At 42.4% G+C, this 15,549-nt stretch overlaps 1 protein-coding gene across 1 annotated transcript; it reads left to right on the forward strand.

The window, feature by feature from the left end:
* The first annotated feature begins 704 nt into the window (after positions 1-704).
* On the forward strand, positions 705-15,286 carry LOC122777708 (semaphorin-3F-like). The gene is made up of 18 exons (XM_044039113.1): positions 705-1,190; positions 3,682-3,818; positions 7,381-7,541; positions 7,671-7,733; positions 7,857-7,976; positions 8,174-8,267; positions 9,678-9,797; positions 9,920-10,065; positions 10,175-10,289; positions 10,404-10,473; positions 11,057-11,201; positions 11,296-11,518; positions 11,603-11,691; positions 11,775-11,816; positions 11,913-12,070; positions 12,175-12,242; positions 13,539-13,666; positions 13,908-15,286. Exons 2-18 carry the CDS (start codon positions 3,707-3,709, stop codon positions 14,283-14,285), a joined length of 2,232 nt encoding a protein of 743 aa, XP_043895048.1. The 5' UTR covers positions 705-1,190; positions 3,682-3,706; the 3' UTR covers positions 14,286-15,286.
* Positions 15,287-15,549: the final 263 nt, after the last annotated feature.

The raw sequence follows: 15,549 nt of genomic DNA on the forward strand, positions 1-15,549 counted from the left end.
GCCCAAGATACGCTCTGAAAAAGTGTTGAAACTAAAGCTGTGAGAGAGAGGACTGTGGGTGCCCTCCTAAACACTGACACACTGACTGTGTTTATTTTACTTTACTGTCTCGCAGGCCGGGGCATTTGCTCTGAACACATTCACCGTCCGCCTTTGTGTCTTCAGTGCACCACGCCGCGTCACTGCTCCCCACAAAAGGCCAGCAAGAAGAAGAGATGCTCCAGAGGCTGGTTTAATTTCAAGCTCAAGGCTGTGGTAACTGACTGGGTGTCCCTTTGACGTCCAGACCCCCCACCACTCGGCCTGCTTTGTCACTGTTGTCACGGGCGCTGGAGAACAGCCACACAGGAATCTCAGGAATCTTTTTCGCCTGACCTGTCCCTTATGAGGAGCTGAAAAGTAATGGTGACATGGTCCAAGTAACAGACCTCCTCTGCTCCTGATCCTCTTTAAAAGTGAATCTCTGTGGTGCGTGGGAAAAAGGAACATGCATACGCCTCCATATAGGAGTGCAGCTGCCCGTCACTATTCAACTGAATTATTCAGGTTTAATAAAATCTTAACCAAAAGAGAGAGAAAGAGAGAGAGGGGGGAACAAAACTGTGGAGCAGTGTGCTGAACATAAAGGGTTAATCCTACCCATATGGTGAACCAAGAGGTTTGGTCCAGTGCTGCTGTGGGCCAACAGGAGTGGGAAGGGAAGGCTGGGTGGGGGCAGAACAGAAGGGAGAGGACAGCAGGACACACACACACACACACACTCTCCCACACACACCTGCACCTGCTCACTTGATTCACACTCAAAAACACGGACTTTAAAGGATCAACGCTCCAGCATCTCGTTCGCATCATGGTGACGTCTGCTGCCATCCAGCTTTAAACTTTTGGATCAAAGATCAGCTGTGACTTCTTCCTGTCTTTTATTGTTCCATGGAGGGAAGGCAGTCGACTGATTAGACAGTGGAGTCTCTGCTTTTTTCTCTCGCTCCCTCTCTCTCTGCCGTCAAGAGGAACTTGCAAACATATCGGATTATTTAAAGCCTGCGCTGCGCTCCTGAGACAGATTTCTCTCTTTTTATTCCTCTAATCCAGCTCCGAGGCGCAAAACGCGCGGAATGCGGCGGTAACAACGCGCAACTTTTGGATCTAAAAGACGCAACGTCTGCCACCGAGGCACCGAGGAATCAAAGGTAGGACATTTAACTTCCCTTCTGCGCGGTTTAACTTTTAACTCGTGTCCGGTTACTGTGTATAGTAGATGACTGAAGTACACACACATTTGTTCGGTTCCTATTTCTGGATGTTGAGTTCACAGGTAAGTGCGCACTCCTCCTCCTCCTCCTCCTTCTTCTTCTTCTTCTTCTTCTTCTTGTCCTCCTCAACGAAAAAAGAACTAGGTTATAGAAATCCTGTAATTATTTTGTTAAAAAAGGGGAACCCATATATTATTACAGCAGGGTTTAAATCTGTGCTGCAGTTACCACCCAACACAGAACACCAGCACAAATATCAGGGTGGTCATGTAAAATACCGCAAAGTACAATCTGGGAACACATGTTCCCTGTTCTCAGTCATAATGTAATCGTATTTATATCATATTTTGCCCTTGGATTCTTTTTATATCTTCTTTGAACTGACATAATAATTCATGGAAGTGTAGAGTGGAGAGGACACTGACAAAGATTCACCAAACATGGACATTTTGCTGCCTCACCGTTTATAAAAATGTTACCACTGATAATGAGCTCATTTATTATTGTTCATTCGTGTTTTCCTCCATTTCAAGGTGATTAAAACATGTGAAAACATGAATGCCATCAACAGCAGTGGTACAGTGTGTGATAAGGGGAGATCAAGCTTCCCTGGTGAGAAGATATCTGTTTGACTATGCCAGGAAATCTGTGAAGCGTTCACAAAGGCTTTTTTTTTTGTTGTTGTTGCAAATATTCACTTCACTTATGATGGATTTGGGTTTTTCATGTTTGTCTACACACTCGACTTGGCTCAACACCAATGTCCCCATCCCTTTTTTTTTTTACATCTTTTAAACTGCTGAGCTGTTTTTTCCCCCAAAAAAAATGCTGTGTTACAAATATTCCCCTCCCATGAAGAAGAAATAACAGCACAAAACATGTTTCCCTTAAAAGGCTGTGCCTGCTTTTCATTTTCATTTTTACAGTCTGTGCTCAGCGACGCATTTATGGTATTTGTGATTTTTGGACTGGATCACATTTTTTAGTTTTCCCCTTTTTTCCTGATATCAGTGATGTTGACTGATACTGACGAGGGGATGGGACGATACCACTTCTCTGGGTCCGATACTGATACCGATATTAGTCCGATACAGTCAGATGTTAGATCATTTATGAACACATTGGTGCTGGGTCATGTCAAAGATCTCCATCTGTGTCACAAATATGGTTCTCCCAAAAAGAAGAAATAAGCAGCCCAAACATGACTCAGCTGAAACGCTTATGCTGATTTGTATCTACATTTTTGGTGAAGCATGCGATATATCGATGTATGTGTATATATACGTATGTGTGTGTATATGTATGTATAGATGTATGTACATGTGTGTGTGTGTATATATATATATATATATGTATGTATATATATATATATATATATATATATGTGTGTATATATATGTATGTATATCTATGTGTGTGTGTGTATGTGTGTATATATATACATATATATATATATATATATATATATATATATATATATATATATATATATATATATATATATATATATATGTAGGATTTTGGGTCTTTTTTTTGAGATCGAGTGATTTTGACCGATACTGATACTGAACATCATATCGGCTCATCCCTAATCCATTGAAATAAATTGAAACATTTTGTAAAATCTTGCTAGTTCTCCCCCGCAGGAACGCTTCTCCATAAAAGCCCCGTTTTTTTTTGTCGAGGCTTGCCACCTGAGGTCCTGGCCACATGGATGTCATGAGAGAAAAAAAAAGAAAAAGGAAAAGCCCCTGGGATGGTTTATAGCCCAAGCAAAGCACACCTTCAGGGAGGCAATTTAATGGATGTTATGGACTCAGCTTTTAGTATTCATAATTTATATGGGATCCTCTCCAGCGAAGTGCAGATGCATAATGAATGCGGAGTTAAGGTCTAACGGTTAGACTACGCTCCGACACCCCTAAACTGTCAGAAAATGGTTTACCTGTTTCTCCCAACTGTCGTGTGTTTCACCCGTCAGCATTTCAAAGAGACAGGGGAATCACTGATGGGCATCAGGGTCCGGTTTTATACTTGTTATCTCTATAGAAAAAAAAAAAAATGTTTTAAGAAAATATGAACGTGCAAGTAGACTTCCATCTCATTTCCAACGTGACCGTACTCGCAAATCACGTTTTAACAGTCTTAACACATACCTGACTACATTTACACTTTAAATAAATAATAGGGCTGTCATATTTGCCAGCGCGGTTGTGAAGATCTGGACCTTGTTCTCTCTCTCTCTCTCTGCCAAACCTGTACCTGTCTCTGCAGGAGGCTGCAGGCCAAACTTCTGATCTGAGAGATCAGAGACAGAGAAAGAGAGAGTCTCTTGTCTGTCCTTCTTTTTTTTTTTTTTTTTCTGTCTCATATTTCTCATGGGGCACACTATAATAATAGTTCATTCCTCCTTTCTTTTTTCTTCCAGATTTAGATCTCTGCTGGCTACCTGCATGACTGTTACCATGACAGCATCTGGAGCCCAACTCCTCCTGTTAGCCTTATGTGTTTACAGAGGCTCAGGCCTGCAGCAGTCTGCGCCGCGGGTTCGCCTCTCCTTCAAAGGTGAGCTCATACAGATTAACTACAACTTCTGACTGCAGGGATTGTCCCATTAGTTTCTTCCACTCTGTGCATGTGTTCCACACCAGAGGTTCTGTTTCCTCTGCATACATATGTACAGAACGCATTTCCTGCCACATGTCAAACGGCACGGCACTGAAAACAAAAGGTGGATGTTACGTGTGCTCGAATTCTTGTAGTGCCCTTCAACAAGAGTTTCTCCCCCACACCCTGAAAACGACACGCACTCCAGAGTCCAAACCTGTCCGCTCGTCTTTTTCTCCATGTCAGACATGATGACGCTATAAAGGAAACACCTGAAATGTGATCACAAGTGTAGAAAATGATATTTTAGGCGGGTAAGGTTTTGGCCGCAAGGTGCAAATTCAACAAAAGCATGGGTCTTAAAGCTTTTTGGGGGGGGTTTTCCATTCAGTCTGCCCCCTTTAACTCTGTAATGACAGAGATTCAGGTTACAAATAAGCAGATGACACCTTTGATCAAAACAAAGCCGCATGATTACAGTCATTTCTGTGTGTGTGTGTCATAATTGTCACTTCGAGAGCATCTGCATGCAACTCACACGTCACAGTGAAGGCAGGTTGTTAGAGATGTGAATCAGATTTATAACATTCTTCAGTGCTCTGATGTAGAGATGAGTCAAAGTGCTCTGGTCCCATGTCCAGACCTGATCTTGGTGCGTCATCTCCAGTGAGAAAATGGTTGTGTGTTTCTTTTTAACCGTGACATGTGACACAGATTACAGGTAAGCAACTTGGTCGGGACTCGGACTGTGGTTTTGGGATTTTCTCCATTTAACCTTTATTTAACCAGAAAAAAGACCCACTGAGATCAAGGCCTCTTTCACAAGGGTGACCTGGCCAAGAAAGGCAGCAGCACACGATATAGTCAATAAAAATGGGGAGATAACAGTTACAAAATGAACATAAAGGTGCAAGTAAATAGACAAATAAAGGAGTAAAAGGAGTTATGGTTGCAGTAACAATTTATGAACACGGGCACTGCTCAATGGATTCCTGTTGTCTGTCTTTTAAGATGGAGTGGAAAGTGAAATAAATGTTTAGCATTTTAGCTAGAGCTGCAACTAATGATTAATCAATGAATCTATTAATCTTTTGGGCTATAAAGTACCAGAAAACCTTAAAAAATGTTGCTCGATGTTCGTCAAACCTGGAAATGATGATCTTAGATATGAGATATGAGGAAAATACTCACATTTAAGAAGCTTAAACAATCGGAAATCTGGTTTTAATCATGGAAAAAGCTTCAAGCTGATGAAACGATTATCAAATTAGTTGTCAATTAATTTAGTAATCGATTAATTTTAGCTCAGTTTGGAGAGAAACCGAAAGCTTTTTTTTCCCCCCATTTCGGTCCGAAAAGTGCATAAATAAGCAGGAACCAACCAGAGTCATCCAGTGTGTGTAGCGTCTTACATTCAAGGAAAGCATGGAAGCTTTAGCATACAGTTCGCAGTGGTGGGCGAGGCGGCAACAACCAGGACTGTAGTGGTTATTAACCACTGACGGCTACAGTCGCCGCGCGGCGTAGTTTTGTATCCGAGTGTGAACATCTGCTGTTTGTGGTTGTCCTATATGACGACGACGACAGGGACGGGAAGATAATTGCTGTGCGTTTATATGACCTTTAACACTAATCCCCACTTTCAGTAAACCTCAGCTTATACATGCTGCTGTGTTTTGTTTTTGTTTTGTTTTTTTGCAGCAGTGTGCAAAAAAAACGTAGTAGTCTTACCAATTATGACACAAGTTTGGTCTTGAACTTGATCATGTTCCTCCCTGTGTAAGAAGCAGGAGTCCACATCTGCACGGAGCTGCCTGTGACAAATTCTTACACGGGAGCTTGTTTAAAACAGCTGAGAGGTGTTGAATTATTTGACTGTCTGTAATTCTAAGAACTCGGTCACCCTCTTACCCTCTCCCCCCTAATACCAAACAAAAAGGAGAAAAGTTGGATTTACTTCCCAACTGTTTTCTGCCACTCCAAGGATTTATTGTTCATTGTGTGTGACAGCGTGTTTCTTTGTTCCCCGAGGCGCCTGTGGAGGAGGTATTGGAGCGGCTGGTAGACATGTGACTCTTGTGAGCGAAAGAGTTGGCCAGAATGACACTAGGGTATGGGAGGCCTGCAGGAGGACAGATATCTTGTATTGTTTCCTCCGTCGCTGGGCAGTTGTGTGTGTGTGTGTGTGTGTGTGTGTGTCACTTCAAACATTGAAAAAGGGAGTGACCGAGTGTCGTTTAACAGAGTTAGTCAGCATTGCTCGAGAGCAAGATGTGCAGTGTAATTGAAGCCATGTTTCAGGATCTCATGCCTTCACGGTGCTGTCACCAGTTTGTTCATACTGGAGATATAAGGCTGCGGGTTAAACGGCAGTGGTCATTAGTGCCTTAGTGACAATATGTTGTCAGGTTGTAACGTGAGAGCTCAGCGTGGCCCGGCTGTAGCTTTTAAACTGGAATCAAACGTCCTTCCCAGTGTTTCCCTATCAGTGTCAGAATGTTGTCAGGGGATAAGTGTTTGCTGAATGTTTACCAGATGATGGCAGTACATTGTTTGCTATTTTTGGAGAATGGAGACATGTATAGGGGTGTGGTGTATCCACATTTAGCCTCTTCACTGGATCCACTATGGCCCAGTGGAGTTTGGAGAGAGCGAGGATTTTTATCTCGCGTGTGTTTACCTCTCAGGAACACAGCCGGACATCGTCCCTCCAACCAAAGGACTCCATCCCGTGTTGTCCGGAGATCCGATTGCACCGCTTATTTTAGTGGCACCTTGACAGCATCCTGTTAACATTGACCTCAAAAGGAAGATGGCAGACCCTTTGATGTAAATAAAGATTGCGCTTCCTCTTCAATCCCCGTAAGCCAGCTTCGCAGGGTCTGTGCGACCATTTGTCATCATATAAGCCTGCTGTCTTCAACATGCCTTCATCATATCCCTGTCTGCACATATGCTTGTCAATATCTTGCACGTGTCACAAGTGTGTGTGTGTGTGTGTGTGTTGCTTTAAAGTGTGTTGTTGGAGGGAACATTGGAAAAAACATTCAGAGGAAGTGCTGTACAGAGTCCATTTGTCTAGCAGCAGATGAAAATTGTTTAATCAAAGCCTTCAGGAGAACAAAAAAAAAGAAAAGAGAAACATTTTCCACTGCAGCGTGTCTTAACAAGTCATGCTCTGCTGAACACAATCCTGATCTTAAGAATTAGCTGTTAGTTCCACTGACCGTGGTTCCCAACGGACGTTTCCGACCAACTCCACGAGGCAAAACTCAATCACACAGTCAGGACACATGAAATATTCAGATCTTAAAAGCCAACACGTTTCCTAAAAATGCTGTGAGTTGAGTTATATTTAATCTGTGGCACACATTTATCTGTAAAAAAAAAAAGAAAGTGACAACTTCAAGGGACCATGAGTTCAACCAAGTCAGTAATGAAGGATGTTAGAGGCTTGAAAGGGAATAAAGTGAACACAGTTATTCCCTGCTGAGACTTTTTTCTCCCGCCACACGGACAGAACTGATGGACACGCGAGCGGCACGACCCTTCAGTTTCTCCTTCAACACCAGCGACTACCGCATCCTCCTGATGGATCAGGACCAGGGCCGCCTTTACCTGGGCAGCCGCGAGTACCTGGTAGCCCTGGACATGCAGAACGTCAACAAGGAGCCACTTATAGTGCGTACAAACTCTGTCTCCCCCCTCTCAAATCCAGTCTGCTATTTGGAATGTGGCTTTAAGTCTCTAAGTACAGTGATCCTTAATAATCCAGTATTTCTGTGTAATTTAAAAAAACAACCCAAACAGATCCACTGGCCAGCGTCTGCTAAGAGAAAGGGAGAATGTCAGATGACGGGAAAGGGGAGACAGGTGGGATCTTCTTTTTTTTTTTTACGTCCTGCTCTTTCAAAAACATACGCCTCCCGCTTTTGTGCCGGGACAATGTCAACGATGATGTCAGAATTCAATTTGTCCCATTTCTCTTTTGTCCAGGGTGAATGTGCCAACTTTGTGAGACTCATAGAACCGTGGAACCGCACCCACCTCTACACCTGTGGAACCGGGGCGTACCAGCCTATCTGCACGTTCATCAACAGAGGCTGGAGGGCAGAGGTGAACCCAAAGACATTTACAGCGCCCTCAGTGGGATTTGCAGCAAACGTCCCTCTTCAGTGGGGCCCAGAATGCATTTGTCCTGTTAAATATTTCAGGACTACAAACTGGGACAGTGATTTGTTTATGATTTTCCCATGTGACGTCTTCAGCGGTCTATTTTTATGCATATCCACCCCCCTTTCTAATCTCTGCAGGACTACCTGTTTAGGCTGGTCCCTGGGTACGTGGATTCAGGGAAGGGAAAATGTTCCTATGATCCAACACAGGAGAACATTGCAGTTCTAATTGGTAAGACTTTCTTTATTTATACGCAGAGAAACATTTTTTAATTTATGCAGCTGAATCACAAAGTGTTAGCAGGAACACTTTAATATGAAGGTAGTAGTAATACCCTCAAATTTCTAAAGGAATTTCCATCTTGTTAAAAACCAGTGGTAATAAGGAGATAATATTCCATTAATACCATATTATTTCCAAAGTAATATTCAGGTAATGGCTTGATAATGAAAATGACTGTGTAATACCATCACATTTAAATGTGTGGGAATCAGAATAGATTATAGACGTGTGCAGACAGCACAGATTATAAGGTTTTTTATTGTTATTACCAAACTATAGGACTTATATGTGATTGTTGCCATAGTATTGTGAACCCTTAGATGTGTCTTCAAAAAATGTACGTTAACACACCTAGAGTTTTTATTGTTTAAACCAACATCAGTCCTTTCTATACATATCAAATATTAATACTTTTTCTTTTTTCTTTTTTTTTTATTTTAACCCTTAAATTTAAAGTTTTGTCATGATGCACCACCTTCATTTAATGGTCTAAAAACACAATAAATGAAGTATTTTCAATATAGTTCATCCAACATTTGTTTTTATGCATTATTTTATTTATGTCACATTTCATAAAATACTCATGTTAATACACATAGAGCACCAAAATGTGCATTTTGTCATGATGCATCAAAAAGAGTGATTTGAACAGGTTTCAATGAGCACGTTTTTGCGCTTAGGCGTGTTAGTGTGAGTGTTTTAGTTAACGTTGTTTCAATAGACTAAAAATGAAAAATAGGCTTCATTGAAAAAACTCAGAAATGCACAACCTACCATACGTTTTTAACAATTGCATGAAAAAATTATAAAATATTCTAGAAATTAAAAGCCAAAAACACAAAATTGTTTCTAGGTGTGTAACACCGAGTGTATCACAGACGTAAGCACACTTTGCATTACTGTAATTACGCGACAGTTTGTGTTATTGGAGAAATTCCAACGGTTTCTGAAAGCTGAGAAGTTGCACGTCAAAGTCGACATGTGGTTATTATGGTAATTTTACTCGCACTGTTGCAGGAAGCCGGCGAATCAGGCCTGTTTTTGGACAAAGACTCAAATGTTTTAAATATGCTTTATACTGTTCAAATTTAACACGCAAAATCTGGTTCATGTACAACTACAGTGTTTTTTTTCCTAAATAAAACCTTCTGTTTTTTCTTCACTTTAAATAGTTAAAACGCTACTTTAACATGTAAGTAAATTGTAAATATCTGCCAGATACTGAATGTTATTCTGGAAAAATGGGCAAAAGCACTTACTCACAGGACCATTTTCTGGCCCTTGTATGGTTAAAGATGTAAAGTGTCGCCATCTTGGCTCTTTAATGGCTCATCATCCCTCGCCTTCCTGTGTCTGCAGATGGTAACTTGTACGCAGGCGTTCACATCGACTTCATGAGCACAGACGCGGCTCTGTTTAGGACCATGGGAGGGAGAACGGTGATCAGGACAGAGCAGTATGACTCCAGGTGGCTCAACGGTGAGTAAGTGTGTAAGTGTGGGCAGGTAAACCTGACTGATTACAGGTTGCCGTTCCTCTCTTTTTATTTGACAAGCACTTGCCTCAATCCTCCTCTGGCTTATCTGTTTTTATCCCCCCAGAGCCCGTGTTTGTTCAGATCCAGCAGATCCCTGACAGTGCAGAAAAGAACGACGACAAACTCTACTTCTTCTTCCGTGAGAAGAGCCTAGACTCCAGCGGTGGGGCGAGTCCCACCGTGTTAGCCAGGGTTGGGAGAGTGTGTCTGGTGAGGCAAAGCACGTTGCATATGGAGTGAAATGGAAAGGGAGAGCTTATATTGTAATATGAGACAAACTGCACATATTGAATCATGACCCCATTTCCTTCCTGTCTAGAATGATGAAGGAGGGCAGAAGTCCCTGGTGAACCGCTGGACGACATTCCTGAAGGCCCGTCTTATCTGCTCCGTGATAGGCGAGGATGGCGTGGAGACGCGATTTGATGAACTACGTGAGCCCACAACATAAAACAACCACTCTGCCCAAAGCGACTGCAGTGTAATAGTAACTGCTTTTATACAGGCGTATAGTGTTATTGATTTGTGTTTCATTCTTCTTCTACCAGGGGATGTGTTTATTCAACGCACACAGGATGAACGGAACCCGATGGTGTATGCGCTCTTCACCACAGCGGGGTGAGTGGTTTTCACAAACTTTACACGTCACACAGTAACAAAGATGTTCAGAGACGAGAGTTTGTGTCAAGTGGCATCATCCATAAGAACCTGAATTTCTGTTTTGAAACCTCCAGAATTGTGATTTGTCCGGTCCCAAGTTGGGGCTCCACAACCGGAAGTTCAGCAACCTGCCTTCTACTGAACAATACTGAATAATTTGTACAAATACAAATACTGTACTTAAGTACAAACTTAAGTACGTTTTATATCAGAAAATTACTTTTGATTCTTAAGTACAGACTTTTACTTAAGTAATGTTATAAAAAAAGTCAAAAACTCTATACAAGACTGCTCATATGTGGGAGCATAATTTTTGCCGAATTGAAGAAAACCTGAAACCAGCCATTGAGACCATAAACTCTTCAGTAAACTCCTATTAACCAAGTAACAAGCTGGCTCATTCCTCCATAGATTGCCCTTTAAACGCAGTTGAATATATTCACATATCTTGGTTGCCTTCAAAATGAACCCTGAAGACTATGTTAAACAAATGTTAAGGTTTGCAAACTGTCTCCCTCTAATCATCTGTTTGTGTTTTAAGTTCTGTGTTCAAGGGCTCAGCTGTCTGCGTGTACTCAATGGCCGACATCCGCAACGTCTTCAACGGACCATTCGCCCACAAACATGGCCATAATTACCAATGGACAGAGTACACTGGCAAGATTCCATACCCGCGGCCTGGAACGGTATGTTTCAGTCATGCTTCAAAGTGATTCAGTCAAACACACATGTACATACTTCACTTAAACTCCTTAAATGTTTTAAATCTCTTCTTGTCAGTGTCCGGGAGGAACCTTCACACCAGGCATCCGCTCCTCCAAGAACTTCTCAGATGAAGCCGTGGACTTCATCCGGTCCCATCCCCTCATGTTCCATCCAGTTTATCCTATCCATCGCCGCCCCCTGGTGGTGAGAACGGGTGTAGACTACCGCTTCACTGCCATGGTGGTGGATCAGGTGGATGCTGTCGATGGACGCTACGAGGTGCTCTTCCTCGGCACAGGTGAGACAACTGCACAGCTACAAGCACTTCTCTGGCTGGAGGTTTAAACCAACGGAACTTGAATGAAACTTCTGTCCCTCTCAGACAGAGGCACTGTGCAGAAAGTCATTGTTTTGCCAAAGGATCCAATCAGCATGGAGGAACTCACACTAGAGGAAGTGGAGGTTTTTCGGGTATGTTTTAAATGTACTGCATGGCCTCGGAAGAATAAAATACAAAATGATTTATTAACTTCCTTTAATGACTTTTCTTACAGACCAGGGCTCCTGTGAAAACAATGAAGATATCTTCAAAAAGAGTAAGCACATTTCTTCTTGGAGACAAAACAGACATATGTGTGAGTGTCCTCACAGCCGGAGCTGTAATTGTCTTTGTTGCACTTGTGTCTCCGCAGCAACAGCTGTACGTGTCATCAGACGCGGGGCTGACGCAGGTGTCGCTGCACCGCTGCGGCGTGTACGGCCGGGCGTGCTCTGACTGCTGTCTCGCCCGGGACCCGTACTGTGCCTGGGACGGCGAGAGCTGCTCTGCCTTCACGCCGTCCACCAAAAGGTCAGAAATGTCTCACCGCGTCACAGTGAACTGGTTATATTATTAGACTATAAAGCCAGGATGTGTTGAGTCAACTTCTTTCTTAATTCCGACCTTTGTCTCAGGAGGAGCAGACGACAGGATGTGAAACACGGTGACCCGCTGAGGCAGTGCAGAGGCTTCAATGCCAAAGGTGTGGAAATGTTTTATCCACTTAAAGCTGCAGTGTGTAACTTTGGTGATGTTGTTGTTGTTGTTGACGATGTTATTATTCGGCCTCTGAACAGAAACAATGTAACGTTGTTTGTGTGCTGAAATACCTTCAGACCTGGTTGCCAGGTACGGTGGTCGTTAAGTCCAGCTTTTTTTCCAACTAAGGCTCATTGCCATGGTGACGGCCTATCTTCCATGCAAAGTCTTAGAGACACTGATCCATGCTTTCATAACATTTGGGCTGGATTACTGCAATTCTCTGTATTTAGATCAGTCGTCTGTCCAGCGAACGCTGCCGCTCACCTTCTGACAGGAACAAAGAAAAGAGACCACATCATACCGGTGTAGCTCCTCCCTCCACTGGCTTCCTGTTCATTATATATTTTATAATAATACCTGACAATACCTGATAATATTTTATTGTAAGTTCTTAATGGCTTGGCACCATCTTACCTCTTTGAACTCCTCCTTCACACCCCATCCCGATGTCTGAAGTCTTGCCAAAATCCCGACTAAAAACCCTCCCTTTTCTGTAGCTGCCCCTAAACTTTGGAACCATTTGCCCATGGAAAATAAATCTGCCCCCATCGTTATATAATATTTTAAATAACTTTTAAAGACTCACCTCTTCTCCTTGGCCTTCAGGATAAGAATAACCCCCGACACTTCTATGTAGTTGTTACCATTTTACTGTTTTACTGTTTTACTGACTGATGTTATGTTTTATACGTTGTATATTTGCGTTGCTGTGTCTTTAACTCTGTAAAGCACTTTGGTCAACCTTGGTTGTTTTTTTTTGTTTGTTTTTTTTTTTTAAATGCGCTCTAGAAATAACGTTGACTTGACTGTGAGTCTCCACCTGGTTAAAAAAGGGCTGCGGTGCCCCGAGCAACTTACCCAAACTCCAGTGCTTCCCGGGTGCCCACTGCTCCTAATTCTAGGAGGGTTTCTAACAGAGGATGGGTTAAATGCAGAGAAGGAATTTCACTTCGGGGAATAACAAAAAAATTGCTGAACGACCAGCGTTTTATGAGCAGTAGAATTCACTTCTGAAACTTTCTCGTGGTTGCTTTCCTTTTTAAGTCAAACTTGTTTGCAGCTTTCGCTGCAGTTTTATTGGCGTAATGTAGCTGCTGTTTCCACCTGTCTCGTCTTGAGAAACACAGTCAATGGACCATAGGCACTACATTTTTGACGTATCTTTTTATATCGGTAATATGCGGTAAATATTTTCATGTACAAATGGTTGCCATGACTTCCTCTGTTGTGTTTACAGTGGAGAAACGTCTCAGGGAAACCGTTCAGTTTGGAGTGGAGGGCAGCAGCACTTTCCTGGAGTGTCAGCCTCGCTCTCCACAGGCCACGGTCAAGTGGCTTTTCCAGAGGGAAGGAAAGAGAAAAGTGGTGAGCAGTGTTGTTACATTGTCAAGTTAAGGATGTTTAGTTTCATACTAAGCCAGACTAACCAGACACTGACTGCGACAGCGACATCAGAGTGGGTGGGTAATGCACTATTTATATACTCGTGTATAAAAACCCATGTAATCCATACATTCGATCACCGCTAATCTGACCGGTTTACACCTGAAAACAGTGCAGTTCTCTCACTGAGACCTCCCTGCTGCTTTTATTTGTTTTCCTATAGCTCAACCGTATGGGAGGTGTTCTGAAGACCAATCACGGCATCCTTCTGAAATCGCTGAACCAGTCAGACGCGGGCCTCTACCACTGCCTCGCCACGGAAAACAACTTTAAACACACGGTTGTCCGCGTGGCGCTGCGCATCCTGGATCGAGACATTGTTTTAGCCCTCACTGCTCAAGATGAGGACGAGGAGCCAAAAACCCGCAAGACGGGACACAGCCCACAGTCGTCCTTTGTCTCCACGCCGTTCCCACCCGAGATCAGACTGATTAACCAGTACTGCCAGTCCTACTGGGAACAGCTTAGTCCCAAACAGCAGCAGCAGCGCAAGCGCACCAGCCGCAGGCACACAGAGAGCCAGGACCAAGGCCTTGGTTAGAGGATGGGGACTGTGTGCCGTCCAACACTGGCCTGTCTGGACGTTATGGTGGACTTTTATGTTTGACATGCATGTTTGGTTGTTACCGCCGTCCATCCGGGCAGGTGATGCTCTCATGCTGTCGTTAAAGAACCGTATTTATGGTTTTGCTTGTCAGTCTAAATTATGATTGTGTATATTTGACATTACATTTGAATTTATTTTCAAAGAATACCATATAAATATCTATATTCAGGTTATTCGTGGTAGGAATTTGATTCGACCTTTCGTGGCATTTGGTGCCAAATACCAACAGGCTCTATTATTGGTCCTCTAGGTCACTCCCATGACGGTTTCTGCTGCTGATGGTTAAATGTCAGATGTTGGATGGTTTATAAAAGCCCAACCAAGTACAGGTTTTCAAAAACACAACAGCTTTACCCGGTTTACAAGTGTTACTATAACAAAAGCTAAACAACAGCCCCCACTGTTGATCTTTTGCATTCTTTTGGAAAATGTTTGACTGTGATGTGAAGTAAACACAGCAAGTGGCCGACTGGGCTACAACACGCAAAACCACAGCTATGGTCCTTTTTAAGTATCTTGAAACAAAAGTGTAATATATTGATTGTGAATATAATATATATGGTCATTGGATTATTCTTGTAAGAAGATAATATGACGATGTGTCGCATGCGTGTCTGTTGTCGTCTGTCGCAAGTTGTACATTTTACCGTTCTGTTTTCCACCTCGGTGTGTTATACGATGTTTGTACGGTGTAATTATTATCTTAAGCTAATTCCATTGGATGTTGTCATGTAATGACACCCTTACTGTCCCGCCTGTGCTCTCGTGACCTGCAGTATGTGAGTATTTAGCATACAGTGTTCTTCCAGTTATGGACTTTTGTTTGGTGGCAGTTTTAGATTGGGGATCTTTGCACAGAAAAAAGATACAGGAACATAGTTTTCATGTACAGAATGGTTATATATATATATGTATGTATATATGTATGTATGTATGTATATATATGTATATGTGTGTGTGTATATATACAGTATATACATATATATGTATGTGTGTGTGTATATATATATATATATATATATACATATATATATATATATTGGGAAAGAAACTGGCTTGGATTTAGTATTAATAGGTGGTGTTCTATTGTAGGCTGTATTTACTTATTTTTTAAAAAAACGACTCCTTTTTAATGGAAGCACAAGGAGCAATAATATTTCCCAGGCAGAGCCGCCATTCACCGTCATTGTGAGTGACG

This window comes from Solea senegalensis, linkage group LG11 (assembly GCF_019176455.1).
Source record: "Solea senegalensis isolate Sse05_10M linkage group LG11, IFAPA_SoseM_1, whole genome shotgun sequence".
NCBI lineage: Eukaryota > Metazoa > Chordata > Actinopteri > Pleuronectiformes > Soleidae > Solea > Solea senegalensis.

Bases quoted from the DNA above. Each gene is read 5' to 3' on its own strand.
- LOC122777708 (XM_044039113.1), top strand. From the start codon at position 3,707: ATGACTGTTACCATGACAGCATCTGGAGCCCAACTCCTCCTGTTAGCC. The intron at 8,268-9,677 runs GTAAGACTTTCT...CTGTGTCTGCAG, and splicing joins GAACATTGCAGTTCTAATTG to ATGGTAACTTGTACGCAGGC. The intron at 10,474-11,056 runs GTGAGTGGTTTT...TTGTGTTTTAAG, and splicing joins GCGCTCTTCACCACAGCGGG to TTCTGTGTTCAAGGGCTCAG.